The 21,231-nt window shown below is 55.5% G+C and overlaps 1 protein-coding gene and 1 long non-coding RNA gene across 4 annotated transcripts in view; one reads left to right on the top strand and one right to left on the bottom strand.

Annotated features, from left to right (window-relative positions):
- Positions 1-7,209, top strand: part of NT5C2 (5'-nucleotidase, cytosolic II) — a 52,984-nt gene extending 45,775 nt beyond the window's left edge. For all 3 annotated transcript variants that reach the window (XM_014959224.1, XM_014959232.1, XM_014959242.1), the window contains 7 exons: positions 1,454-1,561; positions 1,911-1,977; positions 2,619-2,789; positions 3,646-3,697; positions 3,930-3,990; positions 4,547-4,723; positions 5,522-7,209. In XM_014959224.1, coding sequence (XP_014814710.1) covers positions 1,454-1,561; positions 1,911-1,977; positions 2,619-2,789; positions 3,646-3,697; positions 3,930-3,990; positions 4,547-4,723; positions 5,522-5,779 — 894 coding nt within the window. In that variant the 3' untranslated portion in view covers positions 5,780-7,209. The remainder of the gene's footprint in view (positions 1-1,453; positions 1,562-1,910; positions 1,978-2,618; positions 2,790-3,645; positions 3,698-3,929; positions 3,991-4,546; positions 4,724-5,521) is intronic.
- Positions 7,210-12,847: 5,638 nt separating this feature from the next.
- On the bottom strand, positions 12,848-21,216 carry LOC106898394. The gene is made up of 2 exons (XR_001413919.1): positions 19,020-21,216; positions 12,848-18,623 (listed from the first exon to the last, which is right to left on the bottom strand). It is a non-coding gene; the product is annotated as an uncharacterized LOC106898394 (long non-coding RNA).
- Positions 21,217-21,231: the final 15 nt, after the last annotated feature.

Below are 21,231 nucleotides of genomic sequence, written 5' to 3'. Positions count from 1 at the left end.
TACAATGTAGCAAAAAGAAAGGAGGCATCATCTGGTCTCAAACAATAATCTGGGTTAATGATAACATTATTTTAGTGATAACGCTTTTTAACTGTGGTGTTTTGCAGCCACATTTCTTAGAAATCTTGCACAATGTTTTAGATCTTGTTAAAAAAAAAAACAAAACTTGATGGAAAAGAGTTTTGTAAAAAAGCAGAAATATTTATGGCTGATTGTGCCTTGACTAGGATAACTCTGAAAGTTTTAGTCAGGCTTTTTCTGGTTTTCTGAGGTCTAAATTCAGCCCTGCAACTTTGGAGAGAGGCTTATGAGATGAATTTGTACTGTTTTCTCAGTCTCCCAGTGGGAGGCTCTCTCACACTCAAAAGATGTGTTTTCACACTGATAGCTCAAAAAACTCCTTGCTGTGGTCTTATCTCAGGAAGGGTGGAAGCTTGGAGCAGAAAGGGCTCGTGAATGTCCAGTGTCCTTCGGGCAGGGCTGTGATTCAAAGCCAGGCTCTGTGGAGTAGAGTCCAGGCATTTTCACACTCTTCTCAAATGTACCAGTGTGGACTTGGGAGGCTGAAGTCAAGTCATATGTGTCTGGGTCTACCCAGGATGTCACCTTCAGAAACAGTGACAGTTTTGTCATTTCATGGAATCATGGAATTGTCAGGGTAGGAAGGGACCTCTAGAGACCCTCCAGTCCAACCCCCCGGCCAAAGCAGGGCTGCCCAGAGCACATCACTCAGGAGCATCCAGGCGGGGCTTGAAGATCTCCAGAGAAGGGGACTCCACACCCTCCCTGGGCAGCCTCTGCCAGGGCTCTGCCACCCTCACCCCAAACAAGTTCTTCCTCACATTGCAGTGGAACTTCCCATGGTCCAGCTTGTGCCCGTTGCCCCTCGTCCTGTCCCTGGGAACCACTGGAAAGAGTCCGGCTCCATCCTCCTTCAACCCCCCCTTTAGACACTTGTCAGCATGAAGAAGGTCTCCCCTCAGCCTTCTCTTCTCCAGGCTGAAGAGCCCCAGCTCTCTCAGCCTTTCCTCATCAGGGAGATGCTCCAATCCCTCCATCATCTCTGGTGCCCTACGCTGGACTCTCTCCAGCAGTTCCCTGTCTCTCTTGAACTGGGGAGCCCAGCACTGGACGCAGTATCCCAGTTGTGGCCTCCCCAGTGCAGAGCGGAGGGGGAGCACCTCTTTACATGACAGCTGTGCTGTGATGTGGATGTTCAGTGCAGCACTCCCTTCTCACACCACGTCCTCAGTCCTCACTGCTAGGCTGGGTTGGGATGGGCTTTAGGAGGTGGCACTAGCAACCCAGCATCGTACCACAAGAGGCAAGAGCTAGGGGGTCTTGGTGGACCAGCTATGTCACGAGGTTACAGCTATGGACAATGACACTCCAGTTAAACTCCCTGTGACTGCTTGTGTTGTGCCTGATTCTGGGTTTGTTGTTGCCTTTGCAGCCTGGGAGCGCCCACCGGCCATGGCAGTCCTACTTCGACCTGATCCTGGTGGATGCACGAAAACCCCTCTTCTTTGGGGAAGGCACCGTGTTGCGGCAGGTGGACACGGTGAGTGGCACAGGGAGGGTACCTCTACAGCTGGAAGGGCTCGGGCACCTCCTGTGTGCCTTTTCTTGGTTGCAACGGACAACACAGTGTTTAGACAGCACCTGCCCTAGAGGCGATGGGCTGCTCCTCCTCTTAGTGATTCCTGAGCAACCCCATCTCCTGGGGCAGAGCAGAGCTCGAGGCTTTGCTGGCTTTCCTAACATACCACAGGTGGCAATAGGGAAAGAATGTGGAAAGCCACCTCTAGGCTGGCTGGGAGCGAGAGAGGGACAAAGAGTCAAGTATCAATAGGACAGAAAAGACCCAGACCATCAGCTGTTCTGTACTAAAGCAGTGTCTCCTTCCTCAGGTGACTGGGAAGCTGAAGATTGGTACCTACACTGGCCCACTGCAGCATGGCATCGTGTACTCAGGAGGTGAGGGACCAACCCTTCTTGTCCCATGGAGTGGCTCTGACATGCCCTCATGGCCTTCAGCCATTCCTGCTGTGAGAGGACTTCTGCCATGCACTAGGCAAGGTTGTTTTCGGAAGTGCGTTGTACCGTGCCCTCCACACCCTGCACCAGAACCTCTCCATCATCACTGCTGCCCAATGCAGGGAGAAAATGGACCTGTTTCTCCTCAAACACCCTTTTCTTCCTTGCCAGGGAGGGTCTGGGAAGTGGCACTGCAGTGCTTGTTGTGGAGGGGGAGCTGCAGCTGACCCAGTGCAATGTTCTCAGCTGTCCTTACAGTGCTGCCACTGGTGTGCCTAGGCTTGGAGGGTCCCCTGAGCCAGGCCAGGGCAGCAGATGGATGCCCAGGGCTGTCCGTGATGCCCAGGGCTCCATCACTCTCACACGGGGTGGGAGGCAGCACAGCCTCTCTGCTGTTCATGTGGGGCGGTGTGTGGGCAAAGCTGCCTCTGGGTGAACTCTCAGGTGGGTGGCCCCCACCCCGGGCTGCCACGGCCAAGCAGGGCTGCTGTGTTTAGCAGTGGAGGTTTTGGGGAGGAAAATGCACCTGCCCTTTCCCTATCCCTGACCCTCTGAAATGAGCCACACCATTCTTCTCTCAGGCTCTTCGGACACAGTCTGTGACCTGTTGGGGGCCAAAGGGAAGGACATCTTGTACATTGGAGACCATATCTTTGGAGACATCCTCAAATCCAAGAAGCGCCAGGGCTGGAGGACCTTCCTGGTGATCCCTGAGCTGGCGCAGGAGCTGCACGTCTGGACAGACAAAAGCGGTCAGCAGCTGGGCAAACCCCAGGCCAGGTTTTCTTCTTTCTTGCTTGGTGCTGCACCCTGGAGTAGGGATGCACGGGAGAGATCACCTTTTCTTGCTGCTCCTCCTTTTGGCCCTTTCTTCCTGGGTCTGGGTGTTGGTGGCAGGAGCTGGGGCAGTTCTCCTTGGGCTGGCCTCAGGGTCCCAGTCCATTCCTGTGCTCTTTCCCAGGCCACTTGCCTGTGATCAGCCAAGTGCTGGCTGGGCTGAGGGAGAAGTCTGCAGCTGGGTGGGGTTGAGATGTTCCTCATCCATAACCCTGCCCGAAAACTTCTCTCCCTCTGCCCTACGGAGCCGTGGCTTCTCTGGCAAAAAGTGTCTGACAAGACACCTGGGTTATTCTCCCTGTCATGCCAGAGCCATGACTGCTCTCCCATCTGCAGGGAGTCCCTGCTCACCAGCTGCCTCCTCCTCCTTCCTCCCGCTCCCTCTGCTCTGCTGCTGCCAAAGTGCTGTGTGTTTCCCACCCTCCAGTGCTACTACTTTTCTCCCAGGTTTGCCCTTTGGTGTGTAAATAGCTCTGGGGGTTATGCAGGTTGCCCCATGGCTGTTGGGAAGGTTTCGGTGAGGACTGTGAAGGTTTGGCTTAAAAAAAAAGGGGGGGGGCAACCAGAAACCAAGCCCAAAGCTCTGCCAGTGGCACAGAGCAGGATTGAACCCTCTCCCTGCACAGTGGTCAGGAGATGCCACGTTTCTTGGTGCAGTGCCCCTCCACTGCCATGCGAGGGGAGCAGGCAGGATGGTCGGTTTGCTTTCAGCCCTTTTCATTTCAAGAGGTTGAACTTACCTTTTTCCCCTTTCTTTTCTGTTTTTTCCAGCCCTTTTTGAAGAGCTGCAGAGCCTGGACATTTTCTTGGCCGAGCTATACAAGTGAGTATTTCAAACAGTGACAACTTCCTTGCTGCCTCTCCCAGCCTTAGCGACAGCGGCTCTGATCAAACCCTGGGGTTGGGTTAGGGAGCTTCGACTCAGACCTGGGCTCTGCCCCTGAAACCAACCTTCCCCTCCAGACCAGCCTCCCTCCCCCGAGCCCCCCCATCCCACAGCACCTGGTTCTGAAAGGCTTTTCACACCTTGTATTTACCTTCTCGCCTGTAACTAGGCATCTGGACAGTAGCAGCAATGAACGCCCTGACATCAGCTCCATCCAGAGACGCATTAAGGTACCAATCATCAAAATCCCTTTTCATCCTTTTGGATCCCGAAGGGCTTGACAGCCCAACCCCCGCTGCTCAGCCCCGAAATGCTTTGCTCTGCCTTTTGGGTGGGCACGGCAGGCTTTGGCAAAGCCCTTTTGTCTTTGTGGACGCAAAGGGAGGAGCTTCTCAGCTCGCTGGTGTCACCGGAATTCCTGAAAGGCAGCCTGGTCTGGAATAGGGTCCCTTTCCTCATGCACACAGCAGCACCCACTGAGGGTGCTCGCTGCTGCGGAGTGGGGCGCTGGCACGGGGAGCTCGGAGGGGCTGTAGCCTCTGGTTCAGCAGCCCTGGGGTGCCAGCCCGGGGCAGGTGCTGGCCCTGAGCCCGCTGCTGCCTTCCCCTCTGTTTGCTGGGACTCCCCTGGGCTCTGATGCCACGGGACACGAGCACAGAAAGCCTTGCTGGAGGTCCCTGCAGATCTCACGTAGCCCCCAGCCCTCGGCGCGTTCTGCTTCGGTGTTGTCGTGGCTCCGCGCCGCTGCCTGCCCGGCCCAGGATCTAACCTGCCCTTTGCTTGTAGAAAGTGACCCACGACATGGACATGTGCTATGGGATGATGGGGAGCCTCTTCCGCAGCGGCTCTCGGCAGACCCTCTTTGCCAGCCAGGTGATGCGCTACGCTGATCTCTATGCAGCCTCCTTCATCAACCTCCTCTACTACCCCTTCAGCTACCTCTTCAGAGCCGCCCACGTCCTGGTGAGTACAGACCCCTGGCCTCTATCAGTGTGGTGAGTAGGACCTGAGAGGGTCCTACATCCCCCTGTACTCGGCACTGGTGAGACCCCACCTCGAGTACTGTGTCCAGTTTTGGGCCCCCTACCACAAGAAAGACATTGAGGGGCTGGAGCGGGTCCAGAGAAGGGCAACAGAGCTGGGGAGGGGTCTGGAGAAGAAGTCTGATGAGGAGAGGCTGAGGGAGCTGGGGGGGTTCAGTCTGGGGAAGAGGAGGCTGAGGGGAGACCTTCTGGCTCTCTCCAACTCCCTGAAAGGAGGGTGTAGCCAGGGGGGGTTGGTCTCTGCTCCCAAATTACAGATGATAGGACAAGGGGTAATGGGTTCAAGTTGTGCCAGAGTAGGTTTAGATTGGACATTAGGAAACAATTCTTCACAGAGAGAGTGGTCGGGCATTGGAAGAGGCTGCCCAGGGAGGGGGTTGAGTCACCATCCCTGGCTGTGTTTAAGAACCGTTTAGATGTGGTGTTGGGGGATATGGTGTAGGGGAGAACTTTAGAGTAGGGTGGATGGTTGGACTCGATGATCCCGAGGGTCTCTTCCAGCCTAGATGATTCTGAGATGGGCAGGGGTCCCAAAGGTGCCCACGCTCTTGTTCATTAACACTTCCACAACCCGCAAGCACCAGGAACGGCAGCTCGGAGGGTTGTGGGGCGTTTGATGCGCTCCAGGCCAACGGGTCCTGTTGTGGGGTTTGCTTTCCATCTGTCTCAGGGACTGGGACACCCCGTGTCATCTCCTCTCTCTCTCTTACACGTGTAGATGCCACACGAGTCCACGGTGGAGCACACGCACGTCGACATCAACGAGAAGGAGTCGCCGATGGCCACGCGCAATCGCAGCTCGGTGGATTTCAAAGATTCTGACTACAAGCGGCATCAACTGACCCGGTCCATCAGCGAGATCAAACCGCCCAACCTCTTCCCCCAGGCACCTCAGGAAATCACACATTGCCACGATGAAGATGACGATGAGGAAGAGGAAGAGGAGGAAGAAGAGGAGGAAGAGGAAGAGGAGTAAGAAGGAAAAAGCAAAGCATCTCTGAAGACAAACCGTGACTCTAGCAGTGATCAGGAGCGAATTCCTTTGTTGGGGCCCTTGGGGTGATGGGTTGGGGGGGGGTGTTGATTCTTGCAAAGGCACATTTTGAAAGCGTTCGGAAACTTTTAACAAATTAACACTAATTAGGAGGAGACCCTTGTTTTCAGTTTTGCAGACGGTTCAAAAAGCTGATGGGTTCTGCCTGGGTGGTGTGTTCAGGTCGGACTGCCCGCCCGCGCGGTCGTGCCGCTCCCGTTACATTCAGGGAGGCTGCGTGTTTCTCCCTCTCCCGTTGTGTTTCATTCGATTGTCGTTTGAACGGCGTCCCGTGAACGGTTCTTTTTGCCATTTGTTACATTTGTTGTGGAGAAGGAAGGGATGTGCTGGGCCCCGCAGGAGAACAAAATGATCCCAATCCTCCTGCCCGTTGGGTTGCTGCCCTTAACTCTCTGCTTCTGGGTTACAAAGTGCCCCCTCCCCGTGTTAGCCAGGGTGTTGCTGCAGCTTCCAGCCTTCCGTTTCCCCTCTGCTTGGCGTGAGTTTCTCTTTGTGAGCGGTGTGATTCCTCCGGCCATCAGTCACAGATGGTGGTGGGATTCCAGCTCTCCTGTATCTGCAGCTGTACATGTGTTGCCTTGTAGACGCTCGTTGCCCTCTCCCAGTGTTTTCAGAGCTCTCTCTCATCATGGGCACGTGGTGCATGGCTTCCCAACGCCTTTCTCAACCCGCCGAGCCGCACGCTGTGTTCTCCACTCCCCTAGTTTCAGCAGTAAATATTAACCCAGGAGCTTGAAGCTACCGCTTTAGCGCTACCGTTAGTTGGTTTGTTTTCCTCCCGCCTGTTACTGACCTTTCTGCTCGCTCAGCTTTAAGAAAGTGAAGCGCCCCAGAGACAAACCCAGCCACCACCTGGAGCGAAAGGGGCTGTTATTCCGCCGTGCTCCGGGGCCACGCGTGGCTGCCCCAAGCTGGGAGATGGCACGTGCCACGGGGCCGGGCTGGAAACTGCCTTTGGGCTGGAAAATGCCCTTTTGGCTTTGGCCTGGCTCGTGGCAAGCTGTGGTGGGCAAAGCTGCGTCCCCGGCCAAGGGCTGCCGTGTGGGGACCAGGGGTGGCCGAGGGTGCCCTGCGGGGATGGGCAAGCAGTCCTTTGTGCCTGAAAGCCAGCCCGGGGAAGGCGTGGGGCCTGCGTGCCCTGTGGGTTTCCTCCGTGTCGTGGAGGTGTCATCTCCTCCCTTACTCCAGCCTGTGCCGTTCGCTGTGAAGGGATTACGAGGGCCCTCTTGTAACGAATTCGACTGTTGTTTCAGCACCATAAACTCATTTAATCTTTTTTTTTTTTTTTTTCCATTTTAAAGTACCTTAGGAGAAAATAAAAAACAAAACAAGCAAACAAACAAACAAAAAAAAAACCAACAAAAAAACCACACCACCAACATCTGAGCAGGAAACGCTGCTGCTGCTGTAGTGGCAGTTGGTCAAGTCAATAAATGATGATGTTTCTAAGAAACGGGAGGGGGCAGGGAAGGCTGGGATGGGTCCATGGGGTCCCAGCGGGACAGAGGATGAGGGGAGCATCTCTGGGAGCTGGTTGTGTGAAGGGATGCCCAACAGGGGTTGAGGGTCCAGCTTTTAAGGGCTGGTCTGGGCATGGGTGGGCAGGAAAAAATGGGGTCAGGGCACGGGGCTTTAGTTATCTCCATCAGCTTCAGCCAGGAGATCGGGAGACAGAGAAATATTTTGGCCTGGATTTGGAGAGTGAGGAGGGGGTTTTCCATGGGGGGAAGGACAACATCCCCACCCTGCCCCACCTCCAACACTGCACCCTGCCAGCCCTGTTCCCCACAGCCGTTACCAAGGGTTGGTCCCCACCACACATCACCCGTGCCCAGGGTGGCACAGCCCATGGTCACCAGGTGCTGCAAACTGGGTTAAACAAAGGAAAACACCCAGGGAAGGTGAGTGCAGCCCACACGGGCTGGCATAGCCGAAGGCTGTGTGTGCCCTGTGCCTGACTGAGATGGGGACAGCCCTGGGGACAGCCCCACCACTGTGCCCATAACCAAACCCCTCATCACCAACCAAACCAGGCCAGGTGAGGCCCCGCCATCAGAGCTACCACCAAAGGATATTCAGCACCCAAAGTGCCAAAGAGCCAAGCAGCACTAAGTGGCTGCAGATGGTGGCCAACAATCAACAGCTGACACTTCAGGGGCTGCTAAAAGCCCCCAAAGCAGCCCCCGGGGCCCTGACTCACTGATTTTGGGATCTGGAGAGGAGGTAATGTGCACCCACAGGGAGGGCGGCTGCAGGAGGGGTTTGAGGGAGCTCGTTCCCGAGCCCTTTCACTTAAAGGCCGTGCTGGGCTTTGCTATGTTTAAACTCATTTCTCCAAGTATAGCCACGGGGATGTTTGAAGCTTGAGCTCAGCAGCCGGAGGGCGAGCGGCTGCGGGAGGGGAGGCCTGGGGAGCTCCGTGCATTCCTCCTTCCCAACCGCTCGCCACAAATAGCTCGCTCCCAGCCCAGGGCTATTTCTGACAGCGATGGGGGGAGAAGACTCTTCAGGGCTGGAGCAATGGAAAGTATTTGACCCTCAGTGGGTGGTGGGAAAGCGACGGGCAGAGCCTGACGGACACCCCAGCCTGTGCCCCCCTGCCCGGCCTGTGCCCCCCTGCCCGGCCTGTGCCCCCCCGCCCGGCCTGCGCTGGCTCCCCCATGGTGGTGTGGTAAGAACCCACCAAGGAAGAGCCAGGGTGAAGCCTCTTGCCCCGGCTGGCACAGGGGAGGTGGCCACAGCCCTGTTTTCCAGCCCACAGGGGCTAGAAACCTCTGCACCTCCACCCGGCACCAGCTGCCCCTTGCCCGGCAGAACCTGTGTCTCCAACTGCTCTGCAGAGACCCCAGGAAGAGCCAGTGAGAGCCATGGCTGCAGTGGGGCTCCTGCAGCCCCTTCCCTGTCCTGAGAGATGGCCAGGGGTCCCGGCGAGCACCGGGGACAGGCCTCACCCCTGCCCTGAGCACTCCTGGCCTGGCTTCTCCAGCACCGGCCACCCACCATCACCCTCCAGAGACACCCAGGGGACTTGCAGGGGCTGCAACGAGCAAAGTCTACTGGGAGCAGGAGCCTGAAGGTGACACTGCCCTCAGCCACAGCCCTGGTGACACCGTGTGATGGGCACTGCTGGCGAGTCCTTCAGAACAGGTCACGGGAACAAGATGGCTCCCAGTTCCTCTTCCTCTTCGCCATCTTCTCTCAGCAGGGAGCGCGCCCGCTGCGGCACAAACACACCATCAATGGAGGATGCCAAGCCCTGTGCCCCTTCCTGAGACACAGCTCTTGCAACCTTGGCACCTGAAGCCTCCGCCACAAGGCAATTTTGTAGGTGCAGAGCCACCAGCAAACCCCTCTGGCCCTGCACAAGGCTGCTTGCCACCAGCAGAACTGCCCTCGGGCTGGGGAGCGTGTGGCAGGAGCAGGGGTTGGCCCAGGACCCAGGCAGCAGCTGGGGGGAGGTAAAATGGTACCAGGATTTAACACCCTGGAGGTACAAAAGGTGACCTTGACCTCACAGAGTCACAGTCACAGTGTGATACGGGGTTGGAAGGGACCTCTGGAGATCATCTAGTCCAACCCCCTGCCAAAGCAGGGCCGCCCAGAGCAGGTCCCACAGGAACGTGTCCAGGTGGGGTTTCAATGTCTCCAGAGAAGAAGACTCCACCACCTCTCTGGGCAGCCTCTGCCAGGGCTCTGCCACCCTCACAGCAAAGAAGCTCCTCCTCATGTTTAGGTGGAACTCCTTATGTTCAAGGTTGTGCCTGTTCCCTCTTGTCCTGTCCCTGGGCACCTCTGGAAAAAGACTGGCCCCATCCTCCTGACACCCACCCTTGAAGTATTTATAGGTGTTGATCAGATCCCCCCTCAGTCTTTTCTTCTCCAGACTCAAAAGACCCAAGTCCCTCAGCCTTTCCTCATCGGAGAGATGCTCCAGGCCTCTCATCATCTCTGTAGCCCTCTGCTGTCCCCTCTCCAGCAGTTCCCTGTCCTTGTTGAACTGGGGAGCCCAGAACTGGTCCCAGTGCTCCAGATGGGGCTCCCCAGGGCAGAACAGAGGGGCAGGATGACCTCCCTCCACCTGCTGGTCACACTCTTCCTGATGCCCCTCAGGATGCCATTGGCCTTCTTGCCATGTGATTCCTGTCCTGCAGCTCTGTGGGTGCCATCCCTGCTGCTGCATCCCAACCGCTCGCCACAAATAGCTCGCTCCCAGCCCAGGGCTATTTCTGACAGCGATGGGGGGAGAAGACTCTTCAGGGCTGGAGCAATGGAAAGTATTTGACCCTCAGTGGGTGGTGGGAAAGCGACGGGCAGAGCCTGACGGACACCCCAGCCTGTGCCCCCCTGCCCGGCCTGTGCCCCCCTGCCCGGCCTGTGCCCCCCCGCCCGGCCTGCGCTGGCTCCCCCATGGTGGTGTGGTAAGAACCCACCAAGGAAGAGCCAGGGTGAAGCCTCTTGCCCCGGCTGGCACAGGGGAGGTGGCCACAGCCCTGTTTTCCAGCCCACAGGGGCTAGAAACCTCTGCACCTCCACCCGGCACCAGCTGCCCCTTGCCCGGCAGAACCTGTGTCTCCAACTGCTCTGCAGAGACCCCAGGAAGAGCCAGTGAGAGCCATGGCTGCAGTGGGGCTCCTGCAGCCCCTTCCCTGTCCTGAGAGATGGCCAGGGGTCCCGGCGAGCACCGGGGACAGGCCTCACCCCTGCCCTGAGCACTCCTGGCCTGGCTTCTCCAGCACCGGCCACCCACCATCACCCTCCAGAGACACCCAGGGGACTTGCAGGGGCTGCAACGAGCAAAGTCTACTGGGAGCAGGAGCCTGAAGGTGACACTGCCCTCAGCCACAGCCCTGGTGACACCGTGTGATGGGCACTGCTGGCGAGTCCTTCAGAACAGGTCACGGGAACAAGATGGCTCCCAGTTCCTCTTCCTCTTCGCCATCTTCTCTCAGCAGGGAGCGCGCCCGCTGCGGCACAAACACACCATCAATGGAGGATGCCAAGCCCTGTGCCCCTTCCTGAGACACAGCTCTTGCAACCTTGGCACCTGAAGCCTCCGCCACAAGGCAATTTTGTAGGTGCAGAGCCACCAGCAAACCCCTCTGGCCCTGCACAAGGCTGCTTGCCACCAGCAGAACTGCCCTCGGGCTGGGGAGCGTGTGGCAGGAGCAGGGGTTGGCCCAGGACCCAGGCAGCAGCTGGGGGGAGGTAAAATGGTACCAGGATTTAACACCCTGGAGGTACAAAAGGTGACCTTGACCTCACAGAGTCACAGTCACAGTGTGATACGGGGTTGGAAGGGACCTCTGGAGATCATCTAGTCCAACCCCCTGCCAAAGCAGGGCCGCCCAGAGCAGGTCCCACAGGAACGTGTCCAGGTGGGGTTTCAATGTCTCCAGAGAAGAAGACTCCACCACCTCTCTGGGCAGCCTCTGCCAGGGCTCTGCCACCCTCACAGCAAAGAAGCTCCTCCTCATGTTTAGGTGGAACTCCTTATGTTCAAGGTTGTGCCTGTTCCCTCTTGTCCTGTCCCTGGGCACCTCTGGAAAAAGACTGGCCCCATCCTCCTGACACCCACCCTTGAAGTATTTATAGGTGTTGATCAGATCCCCCCTCAGTCTTTTCTTCTCCAGACTCAAAAGACCCAAGTCCCTCAGCCTTTCCTCATCGGAGAGATGCTCCAGGCCTCTCATCATCTCTGTAGCCCTCTGCTGTCCCCTCTCCAGCAGTTCCCTGTCCTTGTTGAACTGGGGAGCCCAGAACTGGTCCCAGTGCTCCAGATGGGGCTCCCCAGGGCAGAACAGAGGGGCAGGATGACCTCCCTCCACCTGCTGGTCACACTCTTCCTGATGCCCCTCAGGATGCCATTGGCCTTCTTGCCATGTGATTCCTGTCCTGCAGCTCTGTGGGTGCCATCCCTGCTGCTGCAGTGGCGGGAGCAGCATCCCACCGTCCCCCACCTGCTGCCAGGGACAGGCAGGGGAGCAGGCGTCCAGGACCTGCCGACAACACTTGTTGGGGAGCAAGGTCCAGGGGTGCAGGGTCACCCTGCGGGACAGAGACAGAGGCTGCTCTGGGTGCAGCAAACCCCCTCCCCAGGAAGAAAGGGCAGTGCAGGGAGATCGGGTGGGTGAAATGGCTGCCAGGAGGACAAAGTGGGCACACGGCAGGGCTGTATGTGGCACAAAGCAAAGGGCCAGGCATGGAGGGCCCCCCAGTTCAAGAGAGACAGGGAACTGCTGGAGAGAGTCCAGCGTAGGGCAACAGAGAGGATGGAGGGGTTGGAGCATCTCCCTGATGAGGAAAGGCTGAGAGAGCTGGGACTCTTCAGTCTGGAGAAGAGAAGGCTGAGGGGAGACCTTCTTCATGCTGACAAGTCTCTAAAGGGGGGGTTGCAGGAGGATGGAGCCGGACTCTTTCCAGTGGTTCCCAGGGACAGGACGAGGGGCAACGGGCACAAGCTGGACCATGGGAAGTTCCACTCCAATGGGAGGAAGAACTTGTTTGGGGTGAGGGTGGCAGAGCCCTGGCAGAGGCTGCCCAGGGAGGGTGTGGAGTCCCCTTCTCTGGAGATCTTCAAGATCCTCCTGGATGCTCCTGAGTGATGTGCTCTGGGCAGCCCTGCTTTGGCCGGGGAGTTGGACTGGAGGGTCTCCAGAGGTCCCTTCCAACTTTGACAATTCCATGATGCTGGGCAGGGGACTAAGCAGGGGCTCACTCTCCTGCTCAGAAACAAGTCTCTGTCACTGCTGGCTCTGCCCAACTCCATTGCCAAAGTCCCAACACCAGAGGAGCCGGCAGCAGCGCCCAATAACGCAGGGGGATGGACAGACCTGCTCCTCCAGCGACTGCCACCCAACAGAGCCACCACCAGCCACGTCCCTCGCTGGTGACCCCCCCAGTCACACCCTGCCTGGCAAGAACCTGCTATGGACGGACAGACAGATGGCATCTACGCTTCCGGACAAACAAACATGATATATGGAGAGAAGGTTGTAAATAAGGGGTTTTTATTAGTGAAAGAAAAAAAAGGCCCTCATCTTTGAGGGAGCTTCAGAAAGTGAAAGTGAGCTGCTTGCTGTTGCCACCAGCTTCCCAGCTCCTGGTCAGCAAAACCACCGGCACAGCCCTCCCCGGCTCCAGGAATTATGGACCCAGACCCACCAAAGTGAAGAGCAAGGTCTGGCTCTAAAGGGAATGGGATCCGGCCCCTCCATGGCTCTTGACAGCTGAGGAGGAGATTAAAGCCCACTGAGGTGCCAACAGCAGAGACCTGGGTCTGGGATCGCCAACATCAGCCCCACCACCCGCGTGCCAAAAATCCGTCCCTTGGAAACGAGGGGGGGGGAGCATGGAGGAGGGAAAAATGCATAAACTGGAATGTTCAACAGAAAAAAAAAAAAATCATCATTTATCTAAAAAGAATAGAAATAAACAAAACGCTTTTAAACAAAATCACAAAATATACAAATAAATCTGGTACAAAATAAATAGGAAAGATTGGAAATCTACAACAAAATTGGAATAATTATAAAATTCATTCATATGACAATCAGGATATGAAACGTATACACTTCATTCAGGATTTCAGTTGTGCTTATTCAGGTTTCTGTACACACATGGAAATACTGTAGTCAGAACACTACAACTCTGGAAACCCCAAGTCATGTACAATATGATACAATTCGCAAAGACCACGTAGGATGGCAAAGAGGACACGGGGACGAGCTGGCCGGGGTGGCTCGGTGGGGACAGGTCACCACCAAAATGCCCTGCGGAGGGAGAGCCACCACACTTCTGAGCCGGGGGGGACCGAGGCCGGGAGGAGGCTCGGGGCAGCCAAGAAGGACCCAGCTGCAGAAGAAAGGTTTGGTGTGAGACCTCCAGCTGCTCAGCACCTGCTGAGCTCGTGGCTTCCAGGAAGGTTCCTCAAGTATTTGGGTTTTCCAATTCAATGTTTGGCATCCGGGCACCAGCCCCATGACTCAGGTACCGAGGTGGGCTCTGCAGCCACACGTCTTGGAGGAAAACACACGCCAAGAGCTCTGAGGTCCCTCAGCAGGACCCGACCCTCAACCGCTCGTAAACCACCCTTGTGCTTGGGAGAACATGGATCAAACCGGGACCGGAGCGCTGGGGCTGGGGTCCTGCTGGGTTTCCACTCTCCACATTTCCTGTGGTCTGCAAAAAAAGCTAGAGGGAAGGGAGTCCTTGAGCAGCATCTCCCACCCTTAGCATGAGGACCGGAGACGGGACGGCCGCAGCATCGCCTGGTCCTGGCTGCTGCACCTCCTCCTCCTCCTCCTCCTGCCTCCCCAGGCACGGAGGCAACCGGTGGGGAGGGGAGCAGCAGCCCCAGAAACCCCCATTGCACGATGCAGAAGGACAGAGCACGTACCCTGGGTAAAAAATAAACCCTCTGGCCAAACCAGCCCAGCCCAGCCCAACCTGCTGGGACCTGAGACTCTAAAGCAGGGACGACGCTGGCGCCGAGGCAGGCACGGCCAGTCTGTCACTCCTGGGACAAGAGGAGCTCCCTGGGACTCCCCTCCACGCTCCCACACTGATCTTTGGGCAAATCCAGAAGGCATTCAACATTGGCACTTCCAACTAAAGGCCTACGGTCCAAGGCTACTCGTCTGGCACCTACAACTCTCTCACTTCAATTCGGGAGGATTTAGTACAAGAGTGATGCCCAGAGGACGACAAAAAAAAAAAAAACCACCTCCTTTTATAAAGCTCTGAGGTCTCCAAACAGCTGAAACGGGATGCTGGAAAGCTCTGCGAAGCACTGAACACTGGGACAAGCCCTTCCTGCCCAACAAACCCTGCTGTCAACCAACTGCTTCCCGGAGGAGAAGGAAAATAAGACATCAAAGCCACCTCTGGAGCATCGGAGCCGCCCGCAGCCTTTGCGTGTCCCAGGCACAGGTTTGGCTCAGGACAGCTGGCAGAACTCAAGCCCGACAGGCAGCTTCTGTCAAGAACGGCCAAACCTCTCCTGCTGGGGGACAATTAAACATCAAGCACTTCGTTAGCCAGAAATCCACACCAGAGGGGCAAGAGCAGCTGGGGCACTGTCCTCTGCCATCGGCCCCGCTCAGAAGAAAAGAGGGCCCAAAGGAGAAACCTCAGGAGAGAGCAGAAAAATGTTTTTCAGCTGGAGACAGAAGACCAGCAGCTTTGAGTACCATATTTCCAAGGTGCAGAACCTTATAGAGCTTAACCTCAGGATAACGAGAAGAACAACATACCGCTTGGACTGAACTTAGTGCCGCCGACGTGTGGAACACCTCTCTCCACCACCTGTACCGTGCCACGGGCTGGAGGCAGCTCTCCAGCACCCTCTTCCCACCTCTGCAGCTCAGGGAAGGGCGCTGGGATAACCTGGCATCCCAGGCTTTCCTCTAGGGAACGCTCTGGACTCCCCAGGTTCAGCCTTCCAGCTTCTAAGGGAACAGCAAATACGCACAACCAGACCAGAAAGCTCAACTGTACCGCCTTGAACCCACAGCCAGTGTCCCCTTGCCTGGACATGGCCCCAAGGGCACAGCCATGACACTAACCATGGAGGAAGGCTGCCCAGCATGAAGCCAGGCGCCAGGAGAAGAGCAAGACACCAAGAGGGATGTCCCAGGGGGGCTCTGTGGATGTCTCCGAGTGCCCTGTGCTGCCGACGCAGGAGGCCGGTATCACCACTGAGATCTTGCCAACAAGAGACCTGCAACGGATGGACCACGTGGAACACCAGTGCAGGGATGAAGGTGGCTTCCCAGCCCAGCTTGCAGTGTAGAGCTTGTCCTCTCTGCTGGTCAAGTCAGGATGAAGGCTGCTCTTCCTCTGTGCCACCAGAAGATGCCCAGCTTTCCATCGCGGTAGGTAAGCTCATCATTTCACTGTTGGGCCAAACCAACCCTCAGCCCCAGGTACTTCTTTGGGTCTCCATAGAGCCCCGGCGTGGGGCTGGGCAGCAAGCTCAGGGCTGTGTCACACCAAGCCCTTCAGCAGGTGCTGGTTTCCTGCTTTGTGCCACGTGGCAGCACCCGGTACGAAGGCAGAGACCCCTCAAGTGCTGCTCCCACACCTTTGGGATGAAGCCTCAAGTTGGCATCACCAGAGGGACCCTCTGCAGCATCCTTTGCCCGTCCTCCCACCAGCCCCAGTTTGCTCCTGGCAATCCAGACATGGGATGACTGGACAGCTGGAATACAGGCACTAGTTTTAAAACCACAGAGGTGGGTATTAGGTGTCGTATGAAACAGGGTACATCTTTCACGTGGGAATGATTTCGACGGACAATGTTACGTCTGCACAAGGGAGATGGATGTTCCAAGGGGTCCTGGAGGACGTGGCTGAGAGCTCCATCCCTAAGAATACTTACACAGGGCGCTCGTGAGGAGAGAGAGCTGCTCTTTGCCATCCACCTCCCTCCTTCCCCCCAAAAACACCCCTGGGCCGAGCTCTGCAGAGCCCACAGGAAGCACCACCGCTGCCCGAGCAGCCGCTCGCGACAAAGCTACTACCTCTTTGGTTTTTCTTTGAGCTGATCCGAGCCAGAGCCCGACACCACCGGTGCCAAAATCTCACCCTTGTCTGAGCTGGGCCCTGAGGGCTGAGAAGCAGCAGCGGGTGATGTCCATGGGCCATCATGGGCAACTCGCCCTGTTCTCCCTGAGCTTTCTCCAGGTCTGAGGTGAGTGCAAAGGGCCATATCCTGAGACTCCTACTCTTGCCAGCTCCACCCGCATGAAAAGGCACTTAAAGAAAAGAAGAAGAAGAAAAAAAAAAAATATATATATAACCCTGCGATGAGTAAAAGGAGAGTAAGTCCAGGAGAAGAGAGGAGGAACAGAACAGCGAGCGCATCACAAATGAGTGGCTGACCCCTCTTCCAACGGGGCCCAAGAACTGCAATCCTTGAGCAGCCAGCTCCAGCTGCCCCACATGGGTTCTCAGCATCTTCCCATCCTTGCTCACTCCCGAGCAGGAGCATGTTTTGGGGGCAAGAAGAGTGTGAGAGGGAACTACACACGACCACAGGTTCGGACCAAAGTGGAGAGCGGTGGAAGAACCTGCCCTGTGGAGCTCACTCTGCTGGTGCAACTGGATGGGGGAAGCACCTCGTCCTGCCCCACCAGCCTGGGGACCCCTGCTCCCGGCCAGCCCCGACACCCTGCCAGCACCCCTCGTCCCTCTGGGGATACTCCATCCCAAGCTCCACCAGGGCAGTGGCCTTCAGCTGGATTCCAGGGAGTGGACAAGCCGGGAAATAAAACGAGCAGCGCTTTGTAAACTCTGGAGGGTCTGAGCTTGGGGTCTACAGAGAGGCCAAGGTTGGTTTGCTGAGCCCACCCCGAGCCCCCTCTCCACTCAGAACTACAGCGTGCTTCGTATGATCTCCACGTCACCAGAGCCAGTCTCGTTTGGAGAGAGATTCTCATTGGAAATCGAGAACATTCCTTCACTCTTTACAAAGATTTGGCAATACACAGAATTAAAAAAAAAAAATAAAATAAAAATCATAGTTACAACAGAGTCAGGTTCATTTCATTTAAAGGAAATTCAACCAACAGGAGTGTAAAAGTTATAATTCACAGTTGTGCATTTTAAGATATTAGTGTTGAAAAACCTCACTTCAAAGAACTCTTGTGCAAAATTGTATTGACAGTAGAAACCATGGCTAGATGCTCCCCCCCCAGCCTCCCCCGGCCAACGGGCCACCGTCTGCCCCCCTGCCTGCACCCGGAGGCAGAAGGACCAGGGGAACAAAGGTGGCAGTAGGAGCTGACCTAGGAAGATGCAGTATCCTTTCTATGAGTCAAAGCCTTGCCGAGGTCTGAGGTCAAAGTCCAACGATTCCCAAAGCCACCGGCTGGTGCCCTGGCCAACAGCCGTGCCACGTGTCCCCTGTGGCACTGGGCACCTGGCATCCCAGCCCACCCAAACATTGGGGGGTGGGCAGCGAGGTGGAGGGAGAAGACCTGCTCTGGTAGGACAACCCCAACTCAAGGACACAGACTCAGAGACCGGGGCATCTCCATCCATGGCAGGTGGGAGAGCCCAGCCCCGGCAAACGCCAACCCCGAGCTGGGCACCAGGCTCCTCTGCTCGTGATGGTTCCCACCAGGAGGGCTGGGACCCCCTTGCATTTGTTCAACAGTAAAACTGTAAATACCCTGAGAACAGGGAGACTGGATTATTATTTTTTTTTTTTCCCCTCCGGGGAGAGGGTCACGCTTTGCTCTTCTAGCTAATTAGTAGTAGCAGCTCCTAACCCCTCTGGGTCAGGTACATATTTTCCACATGAAACACATCTATAATCGACTATTTTTATGGAAATTATTTCACTTTCCATTATTGGATCGGTACAAATGATGAAAAACAGTCATGCAAAAAAATTGCCTGCAAATTTTGGAACAGTGCAGCACGGGCTGAAGCAGGAGGTATTTGCTTTGGGATCACATGGCTTTGGTTGGAAAAACTGGCTTTTTTTTTCCTTTTTTTTTTTTTTTTAAAGGGAAACAGAGACTGAAACAACCCCGTAACCTGCCATAAGAAGCAGAAGTGATGATCCAGCGAGCAACCTCATCCCAGAGAGAGTGAGCTGCCTTGCCTTGAGCCTTCCCTCCTCCGGCAGGTTTGACAGAACGGATACTGCATCTCAAGCTCATCCCAAGCTCATCTCAAGCTCATCCCAAGCTCATCTCAAGCTCAGCGCCGCGTCAAACACCTCCCACAGACTCTTACATTCAGCAATGTTGGGTAAAACCTGGGGAGGAGAGTCCCTGGCCGAGGACAAACGCTGTAAAACAGCTCAACGTTTTGCTTTGCCAGAAAGGTGCAATATCGGCAGCTCCCGGGGAACCAGCAGGGTTGTCCTGGTTTTAGCAACACAAGACTAATTTATCTTCTAATGCTTGGGAAAAAAAACACAGTTTTAGAAAACTTTAGTGCCTTGATTTCGTGAAAATATTTACTTTACAGCCAGCCAGGCTCTGTGGGATTCAAGGTCTGAGTGGTTTTGAGCCTTTCAGGTGCAGGGATGAGGAGGAGCAAGACCCGGGCGCTTGACCCCAGCTGGCCAACAGGGTGATTTCATACCATGAACGTCATATTCAACAAAAATTAGAAAGTTTGTTGTGCAGTTTTCTCTCTTGGGTAAAACCTGGGGAGGAGAGTCCCTGGCCGAGGACAAACGCTGTAAAACAGCTCAACGTTTTGCTTTGCCAGAAAGGTGCAATATCGGCAGCTCCCGGGGAACCAGCAGGGTTGTCCTGGTTTTAGCAACACAAGACTAATTTATCTTCTAATGCTTGGGAAAAAAAACACAGTTTTAGAAAACTTTAGTGCCTTGATTTCGTGAAAATATTTACTTTACAGCCAGCCAGGCTCTGTGGGATTCAAGGTCTGAGTGGTTTTGAGCCTTTCAGGTGCAGGGATGAGGAGGAGCAAGACCCGGGCGCTTGACCCCAGCTGGCCAACAGGGTGATTTCATACCATGAACGTCATATTCAACAAAAATTAGAAAGTTTGTTGTGCAGTTTTCTCTCTTGCTCTCTCTCCCTTGATGGGGGTGGGTCCAGAGAACTCCTTGCCCCAGTGCCAGATCCCTAAGCCCTTCCCTTCCCCACGAAGCTGTTAGTGCTCACCGTGTCCAACACTTGCTGTCCCTGCCAGGAGCACACGGATTCTGCTGATAGAATGGGCTGAGTATAACCCTTGTGGACTTTATATTGGTATCAGGATACTGGTTCTTTAGTATTATTAATTATTTAGTCTTATCCTACATTCTTACCCTAAATCTATTTATATTTCACCCCTTGTGTTTCTTTTTTTTGTTCCCCGTCTCCCCTTCCCGGGTGGGGAGGGGTCACCGGGTGATAGAAGAATTGTCTAAATGACAACAAATTCAAGGTGGTTTCTCAACCCATAACAAGGGTTTAGGGCAGCCTGTGCCAACGCCGACCCGTGTGCTCTCGGGCTGCTGCGCACCGGAGCGAGGATGGAGACTAAGGGAACACTTTCAAACAGGACCCAAAAAAAGTTAAGAACAAGCTAAACGCGAGAGTAAGGCTTTGGGGGCTCCTGTTTCCTCCTCACTGGGTGCACAACTTGGACACTGGTGCAATTTCTATGCCCCCTTGTGGGGACTTCATCCTCACGGGTGGCTCCAGGGAAGAAGGAGCTGCAGGACAGCAAAAATTAGGGCTGCTTCGTGAAGCTGAAGGAGAGGGGAGGAGAGACACACACAGAGCCAATGGGGTCTGACACAACTTGCTCTGATTCCCTGCGGGGAGACCCTGCAGCAGAATATTGCACCTTTCCAGCCACCCTTCGCAGAGACGGACCCGCAGGAACTTGGGGCTGGTGCCTCCCCCAGCCCTGGAGCAGGAGAGACGGGGCAGACACACAGGCACAGAGAGCTCTGGAAGTCACATTTGGGGCTGGGGGCTTCCTTGAGGGTGAGCTTAACCCGGTGTGAAGGAAGGAAGGGGAATGCTACAGAGCCAGGGGCCACGGAAGGGTCTCGAAACAGAGAAACCGCAATGCCTGATTTATTAATCACTCCAGATAACGAAGGCAACATTCACATTTGGTTTGAGACAGCACTGGAAGGGGAGAGGACCCCCCCCCCATGACTTTTTTTTTTTTCCATTTGAGGATTTAAGACTCCCCACCTGTGGGAGCGGGGAGGGTGTGATGCACAACTGCCACGGGGTGCCTCTTCCTTGCACCCAGTCTGTATTCAGGTTTTTGGGGAGGAGGAATCGGTTTCTGCTGCCCAAGGCAGGGTGCTCTGCACTGGGGGCAGCTGGGTGGGAGGCTCTCTGCCCTGCTACCATGCTCATCCCTAAAATGGCTGTTAAAAGGGGCGAGAGAGAAGGAAATGCACTAAATCCACTCAAAGGAAGGAACGTGGCTGGGAACAGCCTGGAAACGAACCTCTCCCAATCCCTGAAGTGCAATACACTCGCGTCCGGAAAGCTGTGTGAGTTCCTGGAGTGGAGAGGATGGTCCCGACTCCTCTCCAGAGCCCATCCTTGCACGGGCAGAGGTTTCCTGTCACCTGGAGGACGTACTTTGGGCATCACTGTAGCAGCATCTTTTGTGTTAATACTAGAGACTGAAGCGGGGACAGGGACTGATGTTCACTGTTATTTAGCAAAACCTGCACATCTGCTCTGGGCGAGGTAACTGCACACCACCACGGCATGTGAGTGCTTAAAACCTTGTCGTTTTGGGGTGTGCCCATCACCTTACCAAGGAATTGTCAGGAACATCAATTAAAAAAAAAAAATCACCCAGTTACCTCCCTATGGAAACTTACGCCCGGCTTTCATTTCACGAGACTGCAGTTTTGCTAATTAACTCCTTCC

The sequence above is a fragment of the Calidris pugnax genome, unplaced genomic scaffold (genome assembly GCF_001431845.1).
Source record: "Calidris pugnax isolate Ruff unplaced genomic scaffold, ASM143184v1 scaffold4, whole genome shotgun sequence".
Lineage (NCBI taxonomy): Eukaryota > Metazoa > Chordata > Aves > Charadriiformes > Scolopacidae > Calidris > Calidris pugnax.
The sequence above is the reverse complement of the archived record's forward strand: the minus strand, read 5'-3'. Positions and strand labels throughout refer to the sequence as shown.